We start from the raw sequence: 19,780 nt of genomic DNA, 5'->3' as shown, positions 1-19,780 counted from the left end.
TGAGCAATACTTCCAAGTCTGAAGCATATGTTATTGGCAGCTTCTAATGTATAAAAAATATGTACTAATCCTTTTGGCAAAACATAGTGCTGTCTAACTGAGGACCTGATCAGGATATTACTGGTTGTAAATGTCAGCTCTGCTAAAACGTTTTTTTATCATTTCAATCTCTCTTTCTCTCTCTCTCTCTGGATGAATGATCAGGAACAGAAATGCCTGATTGATATTTTGTATGTACAACTTAATGTAGGCTGAGAACATCAACATTTTGCAAGCATGGCTACTCAGATTGCATATTACCAGTAATTAAGTTTTTGTTTGTTCCTTAAGGTTGATGGAGGGGACAATTTGCCTTGCCTGTTGGCTGGAACTCAATCTAAACCAGTGAAGCAACAGCTACAACTTGGGAAACACCCGGAAAGTTACAATAATAATACTAATAGTAATGCTGAGAAATAGATCTAGAGCAGTGACCAGTAAGCAAAAGCAACCTACTATGGCTGACCACATCTCTCCTTCCCAAAATCACACCAGACCACCCATTTCTTCTTTCTTTGGTTATCCGAGATTTTTCAGTGGTTTTTTGGGGAATGGTCACTCTGAGACTGAAACCACTATGAGTCCAACTTCAATTCTTGATTGTAAAAAACCCCCTGCTTTTGCAAACCCATTTGGATATGATAGAAATTTGTCTAAATTCTCAAATACTACTTTCTCAGAAGACAAACACTCGTGGGAAAGTAGTTCAGATCCCAAAGGCATTGGTGTTGCTCTTATTGACTCACACGCTGATGAAACAGCTCATGATGACAATATCTCCAAACCCAATAAAAAATGGTCTTGTTTGGATCAAAGCTTAAGATTCAAATCCCTCGTCTTCCATCCTCTGCTTTTTCTCCAGCTGACTCCCCCAAATCCCCTGCCGATTTCGGAATCAAGACCCAGAATTCACAATTTTCTGGTTCTGCGTCTGGCTAATGTGTAAATCACCAGCATGGTTTTAGCATACCTGGTGAATATCCATGATTAAGAGTCTACCCATGAGCATATCTTATATATGCATTAGATACTATAATACTTAAATTAACACAATAAACACACTTTCCTAAGTAATTTAAGCTTGAGCTTTTTGAGTAGTTGACAAGGCCGTGGACGAAACACAAAGAGGCGATGCTGTATTGATGGGTTAGCACAAACTAATTGGGAACGGTCTCACAGCCGCTTTCAAGAACAGCTCCAAGGCTGAATCTTGCGAACGGCGAACCCGAACTGGAACAGCGGGCGATGGAAACAGAAAGACATGGGTTTTGATTTTGTGAATAATATGAAATGATATGCCAATATGGGTTTTGAACTTTTGATTCTTGCAGCAGATAGATAAACTAAAATATATGGGTTTTGAACTTTTGATTCTTGTAGTTTGCAGTTGCAGACAGAGAGAGAGAGAGAAAAAGAGGGGGCAAGTTCAGAGTTGAGAACGATAATAGCGATGGAGACGGAGGCGGAGGCTGAAATGATTTGCCCTAAAACAGATTTGCCCTAATGATATATGGTGTGCATATATATATATATATATATAAATGATAAATTTATTTATATTTTAAAATATGAATGGCGGTTGGGTTTTAAATTTAATTATATTCAGATTTAGGTTATTCCTATTTTATAAGATTTAAAGTTTATATTATCCTTCTATCAAGCAAACCCTATTTTATACAAATTTAGATAAAATGGTCATTTTACATGGCTGTATTTATAATCATTAATTTATTCAACTGAAGTAAGGGTATTATCGTCATTTTACACTACCAAGGACCCAATCACACCAAATTGATAGTATATGGGGTTTTTTTTTACCACACAGAGACTGATATGCACTATATCGATAGTAGAGGAGGGTTTTTTGCACTTAACCCTAATAATTGCTCAAAGAAAAGCATAACTTCAATCAATTAAAACAGAGACTATATTGTATTCTTAATTTTTTCTCTTTATCATTATCTTCTATCTTGTGATATTCGTATGTACATGTCATAGCTCATATGTCAAGCTCCTTCAAAATTTTCTTTTTATTACTAATAATAAAAAAATACTTCTATATATATTGGTACTGATTATAGTTAAATGACAGATACAATGCCTTCGTCTTGTTGGGTATTCAAACTCTCGACATTTTATTTGAAAAGAGAAAAGAGATCAAGGAGATAATATTTGAGCTAGACCTTATGTATAAACATTGTTTCCGCTAAATTATTGGAATATTTGGACACACATGTGAGGGATCAAAGATTATTTAAATGAAGGAGAAAAAGTAAACTAGTCAATGAGATTTTTAGGCAAAGGTATAAATGCCTGCTCTATGTGTAAGAGTATGCAATTACCTTGTCTTTAATGCTTGCCCTATTGATTGTATTTTTAGTCTGAAGTTGTGTGGTAATACTCAGGGGTGCTCGATGAGTTTGGTCTTTGTAGAGGAAGCTACTATACTTAGCATACATCAGAATATAAATTACTTGGCTTCCCGATAAGGATTAAGAGGGAATCTTGGTGAAGGACACTATGCAAAGGGAAGTTCACATATGTTATCCTCTTATTCGGCAATCTTATTGATAGGGGAATCGTATGTACGGTACGGTAATATATTGCACAAGGCCCTTAACACAGTCGTGAGTTATAAGTTAATCATCATTAGTACTTTAACTTAGAAAGATGCCTCTAAGATGGGGAACTCTATTTACCTATGACTCTCACGAGACAGCCATATAAAATGTCCGCGGAAGTCGGGTAATATATTGAATCCATGGCTTAGAGCTTCACTCGAGAGGTATTGAATATGACGGGAGACTATGTAACAGAGTGTGTTAGTGATGCTCGGTGAGGTAGTAACATGTTCCGCGGCATAATGATATCCCACCTGGCATTACTTTCATGGTCTAATACACAGATCAGGGAGTTGCAATGTTGGTGCGCAACAGCTTGTAACTTAAGCGATCATGGTGTGTCGTTATGTCGCGGCATGCCATAATCCCAAAACGGGAAAAAGGGTCTGTCGTGGCATGGAGGCTTAAAAGAGGGGCTCACTTGGTGTGTCATATAACCTGGATATATAGACATGGGACCTCAGTAGAAAGGGTGACCACGCTTCAGCCAGTAATGATTAAAGTACATGGGTGCGAGTACAGAATAAGCTGAGGCACGTGTCAGCTCATGCCATGACTCCTAGAAATAGGCGTATTGGGTGACGCAAATGAGAGTTTTTTCGGAAGCCCTATTCCCCTTTATGCACTTATGACATTTCTGCCCAAATTCTCTCCCCTTCCATTACAACTTTATTCCCTCAATCCGATAAACTTTTCCGGTCACTCTTGATCCACTTAGGCTTTCCCGAAGCTTTATTTTCTGGAATTTATAAACAATCCTCCACAAAGGCGACTCCGCTGGGGATTCTGAGTGTCTCACGAGATGGTCGAAGCAAAGACAACTAGGAAGCAAGCAAACGTTGCCAGACCTGCCAGGACTCAAAAGCTACCTGCGCGGCTTGAGTTTGAAGAAGATAGCCCTGCAAGAGAACCATTCACGGCACCGGTCCCTCGAATATGAAGGGGAGAATGCCGAATCAGCCCCTCAAAGTTCCAAATCTGCCAAATTCACTGACGATCCCACCGGTCACCACGTCGCCACCAATAACTCAACCACCTATCATCACTGATGTGCTTTTAGAAACAATGATGAACATTCAACAAACTCAAAAATAGATTTTGGAATATTTGGCTGCAAATCGATCTTAACGGAATCCACATAATCTTTCCAGTGATTCCGGCTCCTTCAATCAACCTTCTTTCACAGAATGATAATCATTTGGCTTGGGAAACAACTCTCCCATCACCAAGAAGGTTTGGCAGAGATCTTGGGTTCCCTTACCTTTTTGATCGAACAGGGGGATTTTTCATACTGTCTTGTGCATTATGAGAGTTATACAGTGGTGTTACCTGAATAAACATCTTAGTGTGAACACATTCTTCACAACACCAGTTATTGTACAAAATTAAAGTCTGCAAAAATGTTGGATTCTATCTGTCTCTTTTCTATTTTGTCTGTGAGGTGTGATAAGAAGAGCTTAGCCGTTTTTTTATCACGATGGTGTTCGGATACCCATACCTTTATTGTAGCTTGGGGTTAGTTTTCTCCATCCTTGGAGGACGTCTATTGTTTGCTTTCCTTAGATATGTCTGGTTCAATTGACTATCATCCGAGGTAGTTGACAGATGAGGATCAAGCCATTGTAGATTATTTGGAGAAAGCTTATTTTGAAGCTTCTAAATGGGGTACTCACTTCCGTGGTTCCACCCGCTTCAAAACTCCACCGAGCTCAACTTCCGGCAAGAGACTGTCCTATTCTCAATGGTACAGACACTTCTATTGTGATTCCAAACAAGTCTCTGAGGACATTAAGCATGGTCATCGTTCAGGAATGAGTGTCCGTGGTCCGGAATATGGAAAATTGAAAGCTCTTGTGGGTTTCCTTTCGTACTGGCTTGACAGATATATTTTTGAAGGAAAACCAGAATATGGTTTGAACTTGAGAGTATTTCCATTGGCTGTCATCCTTTCTCGTGCTATCTCATTGCCTTTGGCTCCATTATTTCTTAGTACATTAGACCACAGGTTGGATATGTTGAAAGATGATTCGGAACGATTTGTTGGGCGCTATGATTTGAGTTCTTTCATTACTTGCTCCTTTCTTACCTTAGGTTTTCCAAACTATGCACCTAATCCCACCATCTTTCATAAAAAAGATCTAGGAGACATTAAACATAATTTTGGAATGCGGTGGAATAATCCCAAGGGCTTGAGTTCTTGTAACTTAGGGAACTATATTGATAACGTGGATACTTTTTGTTGTCGTCCTTATACCATAGCTGACGTGGGAATCAAGTCTCCCCAATTTTACGTGGAAAAGGATTCTTCCATAACCTTAAAGGAATACTTGTGCATGGGTACCCTTATATTCATTACTATTGTGTCAAAGTGTTCTTTACCATTTCTTACAGAGACTAAATCAGGTTCAATTTCCTCTAATCCTTTTCGTTTTGCTCGTCAATTTTGATTTGATCAAGCCATCCCGGGTTATAACAGTGATCCTGAACCATTTGAAGCTAATTGCCTTCGATTTTGCAATAATCGTGCTTCTATCTTAAATTTATTTCAAGCACACTTTATCATTCCTACAAATAACTGAGGTGGCAAGTTCATGATGTGTGTTTTTATTTATCAATAATAAAATATCACTCGCAATAGAACGAATCCTTGCAGGATAGGGTTATGTTGAGGGTGTCGAACCTCAAGGACTGTGGTGGTTTATCAAGTCTTCAATTAATACTAATTTAATTTAGAAAGAGGATTTGATTTTTTGTGTTGTGATGCAATTCAATAACATAAAAGAAAATAAACGGAATAAAGGAATTAAGATCAAGAGAAGAAATACTTAGGGATTTACTTCACCACGAACCTCATACTATGGTCAACTGTTCAACCTTGGGATTTCAATAATTATGTATCATATAGAATTAAACTCAATAACATTCATTTAATTCAGAGTTAAAGAAAAATATTTCATGAATTTCAATTAACTATAACCTATCTGCGGTTAGCATGGACTATCCACCTAAATATATAGTTATGTGGGTTTAGGGTTTTAGAGAATACACAAGGTTCTTCTCACGTACCTAAGAAATAGAGAGAAAATACAGAGTGCAATAGAGAGGAATTTTAGGAAAAATAGAGAGTAAACCTTGAGAGTTTAATAGAGAGGTCCAAGGAGAAAGGAACGGGGTTGCTTCTGGGTTTAACCAAGAGTAGCAGAGGCATGGAACGACAGTTTAGAAGGTGGTCGGAAAACCTCAGAGATGGTGGTTTACAGTTTCAAACTCTGAAATTGCAGGCAAGTTCTGTTCTATTCTTTCCCGTTAATTCGTGTTCTGTGCATGCTTAGGAAGACTCCAGGGATTAAACTAATGCTTAAACAATCTATTATGCATGTCTAAACTGATAATTAATTTCGTTGCATAGAACTGTTATACTAAAATTCTTTAGGTTTCTGTTAGTTGGTTTCTCCTGTAACATGTTTATTTTTATTTTTATTTATTTTTGTTTAATTGAGATCAACGATTCATATGGTTGCCTAGTAATTAATCTAGGACTGAGTTTGAACTCTAGAACAGGTGCTTAGAAAAGTATTTAATTGCATCAAATTAATCTGAATTAAATCTGTCGCAGCTTGCTTAAAATTGGTTAACAGAGGTGTTGTAATTGTTGCTTTAATACTTGTGTTCCTACACATGTTAGGATTGGATCTCAGTGGTTTGAACTTATTTAGGACTAAGATTGAACCCTAGAACAACCATTAAGAACCTTACAGAGGTCTGGAAAACACCGCAGTCGAAGAAGAGGCAGCAGAATGGACTACGGCAACTATGGGGAGAAGAGCAGGCTCTAAGAAAAGGAGGAGCCGGCTCTTTCTACCTTAGAGCCGGCTCCAGAGGAAGGTGGAGCCCGCTCTAGCATCTAGGAGCCGGCTCCTAGATCAAGTGAGCAGGCTCTTTTGAAAAAATAGAGCAGGCTCTTTATTTTGAATGAGCCTGCTCTCAGTTGAACGCACCAAATTTTGTTTCTATGCACTGTTTGGTCTGTATAGGTTCTTGGAACTTTGTTTAGGCTGTTTTAAATTGTTGTTGGGTCTGGAATAAACCCGTTATACTATGGAAAATATTAATCAATGATTGGGTAAAGGATTGGAGCAAATTAAATTTAAGAAAAATCGGGAGTTGCTAACTGTTTTGAATATTCAAACCATTTATTGGAACTTGGAATTTTTCTGGCATATATAATTTCTGGTTTAATTATATCTAAACAGAAGTATAAGAATAGTAAGTGCTTGTAACCATCTGTTCTTGATTTGGAATTAATTGATATATTTTTTTATAAATTCTGTTCAATTTAGGGAGTTTATGGAGGATTGGATTACTACGCCTTATCTTAGCATTTTAAATGATTAAAATGTGATGGTTGGATTCTGTAATAATTCCTATTGACTTGTTATAGGTATTAAATGATAATTATACATATAATGGGTTATGGTTGATTTGTATCTAATACTATTTTCGTCAACTAGGTTAGCTGGAGGGGCTAATTGTACAGTCTTTTCATATATATAAAGAACTGTAATGAGATATCTAAATGTTATATTGGATGCATAAATTAGTTGTATACGTGCTAAACTATATTTATGCTTATTCTGGGATGTGGTTGATAAATAATTGTACTGTGTTAATAACTACGTGAACTGGAGGATTGTATGTACCGGTATGGGATGGTGACATACTAGTTATGGATTAGTTCAAACACTAAATCCTACCTAATTTGGAATGAGTTGGATTAACCATAAAAGGTTAAGTCCCACTTATATGGATGTATATGAACCGGTATGGGACGGTATCATATTAGGGATGGCTTAGTTCAAAACACTAAGACCTACCTATATTGGGAATGGATTAGTTCAAAATACTAAGTCTGACCCAATTTGGATTCAGGTATGGATTAACCATAAAGGTTAAGTCCATCACCTACATGTGTCATATCAATTGTGAATTGAATGACCTACTATGGTTTCATAATGGATTTATTATACAGATATCAGACCACTACACAGATGGATAATATTCTGTATTAGGAGGAGTACAGACTTTATATATTTATTATATGTGCCATGGTATGAGCTTGAGTCTCAGGATCATGGTTAGGGCGCGTATATCGCCTAGGATGAATAACTGGACATAGGTGTTGTTCCCTGGTAGGTCTAGGTACTCATGCCCACCTTAGGGTGTGTATTCGCATGTTGCCTTCTATTCAGGCTGAGACAGACCTACTGGACTAGCGAGCGTCCTATAGTGTGTACTATATATACATATATGGACTACTCTAGATATTGTTGAGTCTTTCTAGGATGTATCTGCGTATCGGATTACTGTTTGGATCGTAATAGATCAGGACTTGCATGTGGGTCTGACCCACTCTATTATTTTTCAGGTGTTTGACAGTACCAGGCTTAGAGCTTGATCGTGTTGATGCAGATACAGATATTCACTCTTCCGGTTACATATGATTTCCTTTCTACTTTAATTTTGGATTTTAATTATGTAAATTTATTCAAGGTTTTGGGATTAGGGGTCCACTAGGTAGATTCCCGAGTTGTACAGTTTAAAATTATATTAATTTATTATTTCAAGTTTGAGGATTCTTATTTTAGTTTTTTTTCAGCGTATTATTATTAAGGTTTTTTTTTTTTTTTTTTTTTTTTTTTTTTTTTTTTTTTTTAACTCAGTTTTTATTTTCTGCTTGTTAACATATTAATTGTTTGGTATCCCTCGGATCTGTGCTCGGACTTGATCAGCCGTGGCTCTAGAATCGAGGGGTATCACAAAAATGGTGTCCCATTATTTGTTAAGATCATCTTAGGTATATCAAAGCGGCAAATGATATTTGTCCTAATAAATTCACATACATTTGCAGCGATTATGTTCTTTAATGGAATAGCTTCCACTCATTTGGTAAATAGCTCTGTTGCGACTGACACCCATTCATGTCCTTTGGATTGAGGCGTGATAGGTCCTATTATGTCCATTGCCCATGTGTGGAAGGGCTATAACGTCACAAAGCTATGGAGCTCTATAGAGGGGGCATGCACGAGATTTCCACGAAGTTGGCATTTCAAACATTTTTCGCAAATAATTTCTTGCATCCGACTCTATTGTGGGCCAATATTACCCGAGACTAATGAGTTGTTGATAATTGATTATGCCACTTGATGGCCATGCTCATGTACCTCTTTGAGAGCTTCTTGTACTTTTTTTAAACTAAGGCATTTTAAGGGTTTCCCATCAAAACCTTTCCTATACAAACTTCCTTTATATTTAAGACTAAGGCACGCCTTCTTACTATTGCAGCTTGGATATTATCACCGGGAAGAGTTGTGTACCTAAGGAAATCCAGATGTTTGACCCTCCAATCTTCTTCTTCCACAATATTACATTCGACTTTATCAGGGTACTGTTAACACTTCATGCATTCTTGTTGTAATGCCGCGGCATCTTGCTTCATATCTGGCCAATAATACCCTTAACGTTGTAATCTCCTTTACAAACTAATATATCCTTCCCTACATGCGAAGTCATGGATTTAGTAAAGTCTTTCAGCTACTTCTTTTTCACCCACATATCGCACTAGTATACCCTTTGCACCCCGGTGATGAAGTATACCCCCAATAGTTGGAATTTACTGCCCTTGGGTATTGCCCGAGTCCTTTGACTACCTTTTAGCTCTTTAATTATGACTGATCTCCAATCCTTTTCGTCATGTCTAGGAAAGAAAGACAAGGTAGTGGATGAAATTGTCCTTTCTATCACTTCTATCTTAACTTGTTTATCTGTCATTGCCATCCACGATCCCAAGGTTGCGAGGGCATCTGACTGCTGATTCGCAATTGTTAGAGTATGTTCGAAAGAGATTTGTTCAAACCCTTCCAAGAGTTGTTAAACCCTTATTTTATATGGCATGAGATTAGGCTTTTTCATCGTATACTCACCTGTTGGTTGTTTAATTACCAACTTTGAATCTCCATGGACCTTTACTCTTCGTATTCTTACATCTGAACAAGCCAAGAGTCCGAGGATAAGAGCTTCATACTCTGCTTCATTATTTGACCATTTGAAGTTCAGTTTATAAGACAAATTAATTTGTTCCCCTGTTGAGGTATTTTCCAAAACTACACCCACTCCTGTCATGGTTGCGTCATCAAAGCTGAGAAACCATTTATCATTCGTCATGGCTGGACAAGCCTCTTGAGCCAAGAGCTTATCTGTTGGCTCGTGCTCTCTTTGAGGAAACATAACAAGGAGATCAGCGAGAGCTTGGCTCTTTACGGCTCTAGGTCGCAAATAAACAATCTCAAACTTAGTAAGGGAGAAAAACCATCGTCGAGTCTTCCAAGTGAGAGCAGGTCTGGTGAACAAATACTTTATGGGATCACACTTTGTGACAAGTTCCAGAGGGTGTGCTAAGAGGTAATGTCTAAATTTTTGGATGGCAAATGCGAGAGCTAAACAGTGTTTTTCCAGTGCCGTATATCTGGGCTCCGCCCCTCTTAATACGCGACTAATATAATGTACTGGTTTTTTAGTTCCATCAACATCTTGTGCAAGTAATGCACCAATAGAGCGACTGGTGGAAATCAAGTATAATAACAATGTTCATCCTGGTATAGGTGCGACCATTGTTTTAGGTGATGCCAACACCGCCTTAATTTTGTCAAATGCCTCCTGTATAGTTGGCTCCCATTGAAAAGGGATACTTTCCTTGAGTAATATTAGGCAACAAAGGCTGACTAACTTCTGCAAGTGCTAGAATAAATCGCCTCAAGTATGAGATTTTTCCCATTAAACCCCTTATTTCCTTCCTTAAATTTGGTGACCTCATTTTAATTATTGCTTTAGCCTTTGTTGGATCTGGATCAATCCTTTGCTGATACACTACACACCTTAAAAACTTTCCGGAGGTTACGCCAAAAGCGCACTTCATGGGGTTCATCCTCAGATTATACTTCCTATATCTATTGAACACCTTTTGCTAGTCTCCGAGATGATCCTATTCCTTTTTTGATTTAACAACTAGATCATCTACAGTTTTTATCCAGGATCTATCTTGATAAGTCATGATGGCATTAGGTACCTAGGAGGTCAAATCCCTCCTTTATTCCAAGTGTCCCAACGGTTAGTTGTGAGTGCTTTGAGGAAATCCTACTTATATATCGTTTTGTACTTAAGAACTCGAGTTCAAGATCGATGATTGTTATTTAATGTTTCAATGACCTAGTATGTCACTAGGTTTCGATTAGACTTGAGAATTAATATATTGTGAAGTTCGATGACTTTGCAAGGTACCAAGGTTTTGCTTATGCTCAAGATATGTGATCTCGATATTTAATGATCTGATACTGTTTCAGGGTTTTGATTAGGTTCGAAAATTGTAATTTCAAAGTAGAATGACCTGATCATATAGTACTAAGGTTTGCTTCGAGCTTAAGGATTATATCCTTGAGCTTTGATGATTTGCTATGACGTCAAGATTTTCTTAACATCAATTTGAGGTTTGTGCTCGAGTTCAGATCACCAACCGAAGAGCCGTGGCTTTTCTCTTGACTTTTCAACGTGCGTTGTAGGTGCCATCGTTGGTTGTGACCGAGTGCCATGTAACTCGTGGTTGATTTTTCAACTAGCTATATTAAGGGCGGATTGAGCCCACCCCAATTTTTATTTATTTATTTATTATTTATTTATTATTATATATATTTTTTACTATATGTAATTTTAGCCTAGCCAAAAAAAAAATAAAAATAAAAATAAAAATTATTACTATTATTAGCCCACCCCAAAAAATATTAGTTCATCTCATTAACAATTCTTAGATCCGCCCTTGACTATATACACCTAACTTGACTAGGTGCACCTACATTGTTCAACGTATGTGTGCTCTGTTTGGGGGAGCTCCTTGATTTTCAAATTCCTTCCACTTAGTGGGCTTTGCAAAATGCATTTTAATGGAAGGAATTCAAAGAAAAAAGTTGTTTGGTAGATGTATTTAAAAAAAAATTCTTTTAACCAACCACAATTTTACATGACAATTTTATCCTTAATTATCATGAATAGTACAAATGTGATAGCATAGTTGAATTAATCGGGATTTAGCAAGAAAAAAAAAATAAAAAAAAAAGATAATTAGAGTAATGGAGTGAAAATCAGAGATGATGGAGCAATAATTAATTGGCACATCAATGTTATTCAGACTTTTATTGTAGATACATGGTTGAGAAAGTGAAGATCACCATTACTGACAAAGTGAAGATCAATATATACATATCAATAGAAGTTGAAGGGAAAAAAACATAAAACTGTGAGAGAAATTGTAGCAGTTTAGTATAATTATTCAGACTCAATTTCATTCTTATTTATACATATATTAAAACCCTAACTTGATACTTAAAACAAAAGGGAGGTCTTAAAAAAATTCTCTCTCTCTATATATATATATATTGAGAATTCTATAGAGAGTTGAACTTTTTTGGATGAGAATTCAAACATCTTTATAACTCTTTTGCTCCTCAGTTTTTGAAATCAAATGGAAATCAATTGAAATATTATTCTGCAAATCCTCCACGTCTTAGATTAAATGGAAATCAATAGGAAATTATTTCTGCAAATCCTCCACGTCTTGTGTTCTTTCCTTTTAAAATAAGGATAAAATTGTAACTAAAATTTGTTACTTAAAATTAGCCCGACTTTCTTAGAAATAAGTTCCAAAGCAAGTTTTTCGAGCTTTGTTTAAACGGATTTTTTTAGGACTTTGAGGTTTGTTGCAATTCCTTTTATCTTAATTAACCAAACACTCATATTTTTTTTAAAAGGACTTCATAGGCTTGGAAGCCCGTTTGAAGCCATCAGAAAGCTCAGCCAAATAGGCTCTAAATCAGTGTAATATCAACTTTCACAAAAGTTGCTTTGAGTTCAAAAAAAAAAATAAAAATAAAATAATATATATATATATATGTATATATATTTATATATAATGAGAGGAAAAAAAGATGCGTTTGTATATATAATTGGCCATTTGGCCGCGGTTATTAGTAATTATTTTTGTATATATATATATATATATATATATTTTTTTTTTTTCCTATTTTTCATTTCTATAACTCTATCTATATATATTATTCTCTTTCATCATTGTTTGCTCATTTCAGTGTTATTATGTTATAACGAGACAAAGCTTTCAAATCCTTCTCTTGTCAAAAACAGTTCGCACTACACTTGGCTTACGCGTCCTTTCCATTTCCATAAACCCTAAAGATTCTCTCCGCGTCGCCGGAATAAATTCACTCCAACCCCTCTCCTCGTTGTATGTAGTGTATATTCAGCTGAATATATAAATATATATATATATATATATAGATCGCCGCCGGAATTATGGACGACAAGGAGAGAATTGATCCAACGACCGACTTCTCAGCCGATGCGAGCTGGACACTCGGTGGTGACTCGGACAGCGTTTACTTCTTCGGAAGCGATACAGATGGCTGCGTACTGAGCGAATTCCGATGGAATCTTCAGCCGCAGATGGCTGTGGATCGGATCGGCCTCGACGATACGCCCGATTTGGCGGGAAACCAACAGTTTTTGCCGGAAAGCGGTGCGGCTCAGTGTGCTGCTGCTCCGACGGCTCAAGACGGTCCTGTCGGCGATGCTTCGGCCTCGAATCCGTCGGTGTGTTCCGGTTCTTCGGACGATCCGCCGGAGAGCTCCACCGCTTCCGGCGGGAAACAATCGCCAAAGACAGCGTGAGTATGATGCGTCGTCGTGTCAAAAAGGCTAAAATCGTAATACAGACCAAACAATTGCTTTGTTAAGAAGGAAAGCCATTCCGTGTCAGTAGGGAGTGGGAGGCATTTTTGTCATTAACAAAAATTTTGGGGTCCGGTAAAGCAAATTCACCAAAATAGAAGGGCTATTCCTTATTTTTATTCTACCGCTGAATGCATGATACCCGCCGTTTTTTCGGCGGATATGGCGTCATATAAGAGTATGAAAAAACAGAGAATATATATATACACACACACTATAAAATTCACTTTTTTCTTCAGCTCTACATGCAATACTTTTGGCATCTACATTATTTAGTTGTTTTTGTTATATTTTGGTTAAATTCTCTTTTTTGGTAGAATTTATTCTTTTTCTTCACTATGATATACAAATATATATACACATATATTATATATGTATGTATTTGTAAGTCGATTAATTGCTTGACATAATGCTTCTTGGTGAATGGTGATATGTGATAGGTAGGTTTATTCATTATTATGTTGTCACTTCATAATTTAAGTGGCTTTGATTAATCTGTTTTAATACGGACCCTCATTTGAATAAGGAAAAAAAAAAAGAAAAAAGAAAAAAATGGATTTTGAAATTGTTCATATATATATATATATATATATATATATATATAGATATATATATATATATTATTTTCCGTTTTGATTTTCTTCTTCTCTACTATTATAGGAATCAGCTTTCAAATGTGTATTTATATATACTTCAATTATTTCAAACCGACTCCTTAGCAACTAAAGTAGTGCAGTACGAGCATCTTATGGCAGCCTCTCTTTCTTTAGCATTTCATGTAGTAAGACAATATTATTCTTTTTCATTTAAATTTTTTTTTTTTTTTTTTAAATATTTGAAGGTAAGATTATATATATATATATATATACATCCTTACAATTAATGGAAGCAACGTGTTTCCAGAAAAAGAAAAATGGAGGCATTAGGAACATATATAAATGGTGTCATTAATTGCAAAAAAATAAAAAATAAAAAAGTTATAAGGTGTAGTTAAGATATATTTTTAAACACTTTAATATCAATATATATATATATAGCCTTTTTGGATTAATAGAATTCAACTTATCTACCAAAAAACAACTTCTAATGAATTCATTTATTGATTTTTTTATACTATATATGGACATAGCTTTAATTTATTTTATTTTTATGTGTTTGTTAGAAACTTGATTTCACACTGATAACCATAGGTGGACTGTGTATTTTGTAGGAGCAAGGTTAAAGTGAAGGGGGAAAAGCGAATACGGCAGCCACGTTTTGCATTCATGACTAAGAGTGAAGTAGATAACCTTGAAGATGGTTACAGATGGCGTAAATATGGACAAAAGGCTGTAAAAAACAGTCCATTTCCAAGGTCTGTATTCACTTCTGTTCAAAATTATTTTTTTTTAAAAAAAAAGGAAAGAAAGAAAAGAAATTGCCAAATTTTTATTTTAAGATTTACAGTAATCCCTTTTTGCTTTTGAAATCTTTCAAATTAACGAAAAATGTTGTGATTCGATTTTTTCGTTCTAACCTGTCTCACCATTTTTGTAGAGGTTTATGTGTTATAGCTTACTCTATATATACATTTTATCCTTCTTTTTTCTACTTTTTTTGGGACAACATTACCATTTTTTTCTTAGTATGCATGAGATTTTCTTTTTTTTTTTTGGAATTTCAACCAATATCATTTACGGTTTCCAAATGCTGAAAATCATCAAAAAAAAAAAAAAAAAAAAAAATTAAGTTTCATTGTATTTTTTGTTAAATTCTTATTCTTTGTCTTGTATTCAATTTCCTTTGGTAGTTGCTATATTATAGGAGGAAATAGCCCCTCCCCTTTCAAATTTTCTTTATTAATTTAAAAGTTCAGCCTTTTATGTCAAATTTTGAGGCTTTTTTAAAAATATTTTTTTTAGTTAATTAGAATTTTTTTTTTTTGTAAATGATGCCTTAAAGAATTAAGTATGATCACAAGTTTATTAGTTGTGGAGGAAATTTAATTATTCTAAATTACCTGGTTAATTAATTATTGGCAACTACTCTACAATATAGAAAAAAAAAAATACAATAATTTTGAGCACATTCTCCCCCATATTTTTGCAGGAGCTACTATCGTTGTACAAACAGCAAATGCACGGTGAAGAAGAGAGTCGAACGCTCATCTGATGATCCCACCACTGTAATCACAACGTACGAAGGCCAGCATTGTCATCTCACGGCCGGATTTTCCAGAGTTGGACATAGTCTTAGTCATGAAGCTGCCGCCTTTGCGGGCCAGTTTAGTACTCCAGTCCCACACTACTTTTGCTATCCGAAAATCCAGTTTCCTCAAGAATGTTGTCATACAATATCACAAGCACACCAAGTCCCGGTCGAAGCAGGAGAATCTTGTGCATTGCCTGAGCCAGCCCCACAAGTCCCCACTGATGAAGGATTGCTTGGGGACATGGTACCACCTGGAATCCGCAACCGATGAAAAGATGGTATATACATTTGCCCATTTACGTAGATTTTAAATATTTTTGCTTAAATTTTTTGGTAAGTAAGTTGATTGTAATTTAGTCTCGCGAAAAGAAAAAAAAAAGGGTTGATTTTAATTTTGGATTATGGTATTTTATTAATCACATAACAATTTATATTGTTTTCTTCAACAATATTGTTTTGAATTTATAGGTGGTACATATGCACAGAATGAGAGTAGTATCGACAGTGTTTAGAATAATAAAACCTAGTGGGATGGATTAATGTCTAGGGGAGATTTTTTAACATATTAAAAATATATGTCAACAATTTCATTTATCTGATTGTGTTTGGTTAGATGGAAAATGAAAGTGATTATAGAAAGAAAATTTTACAGTAGCAGCAGAAAATTAAGCTCCTTCTGAGTTGAGTGATTTCATTGTGAAATAATTAATGAATAGGTAATAAAAGTACCAACTTGGTAGGCCAATGTATTGGTTGTGATGTTTACTGTTTACTTGTATCTGTGGTCATGCATAGTAGTACTTTATCAACACCATGTAGTTTTTATTGGTTGAAAACTTATCCACTGCTGTTATTATTTCCAATTTAGTGCTTCTTTGGACCATATTTTTGCTAACTTTGTCTGCATTCTTCTCAAGTATTTGAACAACCTTTTGTACAAAAGAACTATATGAAGATCGGAAATGATTGAAGGTGGACCAGAGTGAATATACATACATATATATATATATACATACATATATATATATATATACATACATATATATATATATATATATATATCTCAATTGAGCATCTATTCTCAATCTCCAACATTGGCCCTCAACCTAGCCCTTCCAAAGTGTAGGTGGTACTTATAACTTGAATCAAATGTAGAATTACTTGCTTATATAGTCAAATTGGACCAGATTTAGTATTTTATGTAAAAGTTTACCACAAAGTCCACTTACAAGTCAAGTCACTTTTCCATGAATTGCTTCCAACCACACCTTTTTTTGGTGGGTTGCTTATGTCCTAAGGGATTCAACTAGCTTTCTGACACAAATCCAGTTTGTGTGTGAATGTGTGTGTTTTTTGTTTTGCGTTCTAGAGATCACTTGATCATTTGTAATGCATATACATCACTTTTTTGACCACATCAACCTTTTTTTGGAGGGTTGCTTATGTCCTAAGGGATTCAACTCCTCACACAAATCCAGTTTGTGTGTGAATGTGAGTGTTTTTTGTTTTGGGTTCTAGAGATGACTTGATCATTTGTAATGCATATATATCACTTTTTTGACCACATCAATGGCCGATGCTTGACAGAAAGCTCATCACCATTGGAGTAGTATCTCTTCTTAATGATAGCAATGTCCAAATTAAAGAAACACGCACAAACACACAGTGGTGGTACTCTCTGTGCTGGTTGAGCTTCTGTTCCTTCAATCAATGTCTGATTTTTGTATAGCTCTTGTAGCTTCTTTTTCATTTTGCTCAGCTTTCACTACCTCTGCCAAATAAGAAAGGCTAGCCCAGTGCACGAGACTCCCGACATTACCTTTTCTTGTTAGCTAGTGTAGTCTTCTAGTACTGTTTGACTATTTAGCCTGATTTGTACATTTTTACACTATATATACAATTCACCTTCACCCAAAAACTTCAGTAATATGTTCCCAATGAGATCTTTCACACACACACAGAAGCAACTTAGAGTGGAATAAACTCTATCTCTCACACACACACACTTACTATTAGGGGAAGATAAAGATAAAGATCAAACAAGGATCCCGCCACTCCTAGCAAAGGAAAGGAAAGGAAAAGCTTTCCTTCTTATTTTTCCGTTTTCTTTTCGGGTCCTATCGAATAAAGAACAAATCAAATCCTAAAATATTGAATTCTCATGTTGTATGTTAGCAGTATAACATGAGCACCCATATATGTTTTGGTGCCCCTAATAGGCTGCAAAACACTATCTGTAACCGTGCTAAAACTGAATATCATTGTAGGAGGTTAAAATTAATATTTAGCTTTCATTTGTGTGAATGTATGGAATATCATTTTTCAGTAAGAAAAAACTAAAATCTATATTGCAGCAAGGACGCAGCCACCATCATTTTTGCAATGAAATATATCTTCTTTCACGTGCACAACAATTGTGATCGATTTTATCTTGTGAAATTGAATTTGATTCCCTTTAATGCACTAAGGTGGGTTGGACCTTTTAAGACTCTTAGAGAGAATATCATCATTTTTATCTCGTGCTATAGAATAAAGTAGGCCGCATGATCATTCCTTGGATTTCACGCGTTATTACGTATTGCCAAGTTGCATTAACTTTAGCTCCTGGACCCTAGTACAGAATCTAATATATATATATATATATATATATATATATATATATATATATATTCACCTTTATACAATCATTTGAATATATCTCATACTTTGTTTGGTCTGTTGAATACTTGATATTGCACAGGCCATGAAGAAGATGATATATATATATATATGCATGGTAAAATCAGTGAGTATTATTTTATGATGACAATTTTTTGATTCCTGGAAGTTAGTTTCTTCTTCTTGTTTTTATACTGCATTAAAACCTTTCCATTTGTATATAGTGGTTAACCAGTCTCACATACAGATTTAATATATAGGTCTGATAGTGAAGGGTCACATGGACGCCTCTCTTGTATTGGGAGCTGAGATTTATCTGAACTATGATGTATGCAAAATATATATATATATATATATATATATATATATATACATACTTGGTTTCGTAATACTTGCCTATTTCAAAAAGTGACTCACAAACAGTTTTCAAAATGGACTTAAATAAGTTTTAATTGAATAGGTTGACTCCGGTAGTTCGGTGGATAAATCACTTGAGTCGGGTGCATCCTGGAGTATTAGATCTAAGATTTGATTATCCTTTTACAAATAATTCCAAACGTCCAAGGTTTCCCAGACCTGCTTTCAAAAATAAATAAATAAGTTTTTTAATTCTTTCATATTCCAATAATATTGGTTACTATAGGTGTACATGTGTATATATATATATATTTTCTGTATATATATGTGCTGTCCACAGCAAAAATACAAATGAGAGAGGGCCTTTGGTTCATTTCAATCATTTCATGGTTAATGAAAGATCACATCAATGAACTGTTGTACTTGAAGAGATTAGATTCCATTAATTACCAAACGTTGCATGTGTTGTCAAATTTATTATTGCACAACAACTAAGTGATACCGAGTAAAATGATATCTAAATTCAAAAAAGGATTCATTTAGGGATTTAATTCTTTAGGGGTGTACAAAAAGAATTGTGAAATCATGAGAAATCTTTGATTTTGGTTCTCACGATTCTGATTCTGTTTCTGATTTCGAATTTAAGAACCATGGACATACGATTTCGATTCTGATTTCAGTTCGTGAGAACCGGTAAAAGCCGGAACTATATATATATATATATATATATATATATTATATTTAATTATATAAAGTAACAATACTAACTTAACAGTCTAAAAATGCAACTAAAAGAAAACGTGAAAAACTAAAAACGGTAAACACTCATCAGGTAGCCACGTGGTCCTAAGCTAATCACAAAAGAGAAAGTGAAAAACTTAAAACATTCAGACTTTAGTCCTTGCCTCGACGCCTCTAGCCTCCTCTCATCTAAACCTAAACCCTCGCCTCCTCTCAACGGTCATCGCCCTCGCCTCCTCTCAAGCTTCAGACTTCAGTCCTCGCCGACTCCTACATCTTTAGATCGATCTTTAAATCTTCTCATCCTCTCTTCTCAAATAGTTTTT

General features: G+C 35.4%; 2 protein-coding genes across 2 annotated transcripts; both read left to right on the top strand.

The window, feature by feature from the left end:
• Positions 1 to 445: 445 nt before the first annotated feature.
• LOC132304750 (FCS-Like Zinc finger 8-like) lies at positions 446 to 985 on the top strand. The gene has a single exon (XM_059802472.1). It carries the CDS (start codon positions 446 to 448, stop codon positions 983 to 985), a length of 540 nt encoding a protein of 179 aa, XP_059658455.1.
• An 11,787-nt stretch (positions 986 to 12,772) lies between these two features.
• On the top strand, positions 12,773 to 16,292 carry LOC132302795 (probable WRKY transcription factor 57). Its single transcript, XM_059799743.1, has 3 exons — positions 12,773 to 13,444; positions 14,719 to 14,862; positions 15,597 to 16,292. Exons 1-3 carry the CDS (start codon positions 13,074 to 13,076, stop codon positions 15,967 to 15,969), a joined length of 888 nt encoding a protein of 295 aa, XP_059655726.1. The 5' UTR covers positions 12,773 to 13,073; the 3' UTR covers positions 15,970 to 16,292.
• Positions 16,293 to 19,780: the final 3,488 nt, after the last annotated feature.

Source organism: Cornus florida, unplaced genomic scaffold (genome assembly GCF_030987335.1).
Source record: "Cornus florida cultivar Cherokee Brave unplaced genomic scaffold, ASM3098733v1 CherokeeBrave_3.0.0_Hap2_Chr04, whole genome shotgun sequence".
Lineage (NCBI taxonomy): Eukaryota > Viridiplantae > Streptophyta > Magnoliopsida > Cornales > Cornaceae > Cornus > Cornus florida.
The sequence above is the reverse complement of the archived record's forward strand: the minus strand, read 5'-3'. Positions and strand labels throughout refer to the sequence as shown.

Excerpts from the sequence above, each read along its gene's own strand:
- LOC132304750 (XM_059802472.1), top strand. The coding sequence starts at position 446 with ATGCTGAGAAATAGATCTAGAGCAGTGACCAGTAAGCAAAAGCAACCT.
- LOC132302795 (XM_059799743.1), top strand. The coding sequence starts at position 13,074 with ATGGACGACAAGGAGAGAATTGATCCAACGACCGACTTCTCAGCCGAT. Across the intron at positions 13,445-14,718 it reads AAACAATCGCCAAAGACAGC|GAGCAAGGTTAAAGTGAAGG; the intron begins GTGAGTATGATG and ends TGTATTTTGTAG. Across the intron at positions 14,863-15,596 it reads AAAAACAGTCCATTTCCAAG|GAGCTACTATCGTTGTACAA; the intron begins GTCTGTATTCAC and ends ATATTTTTGCAG.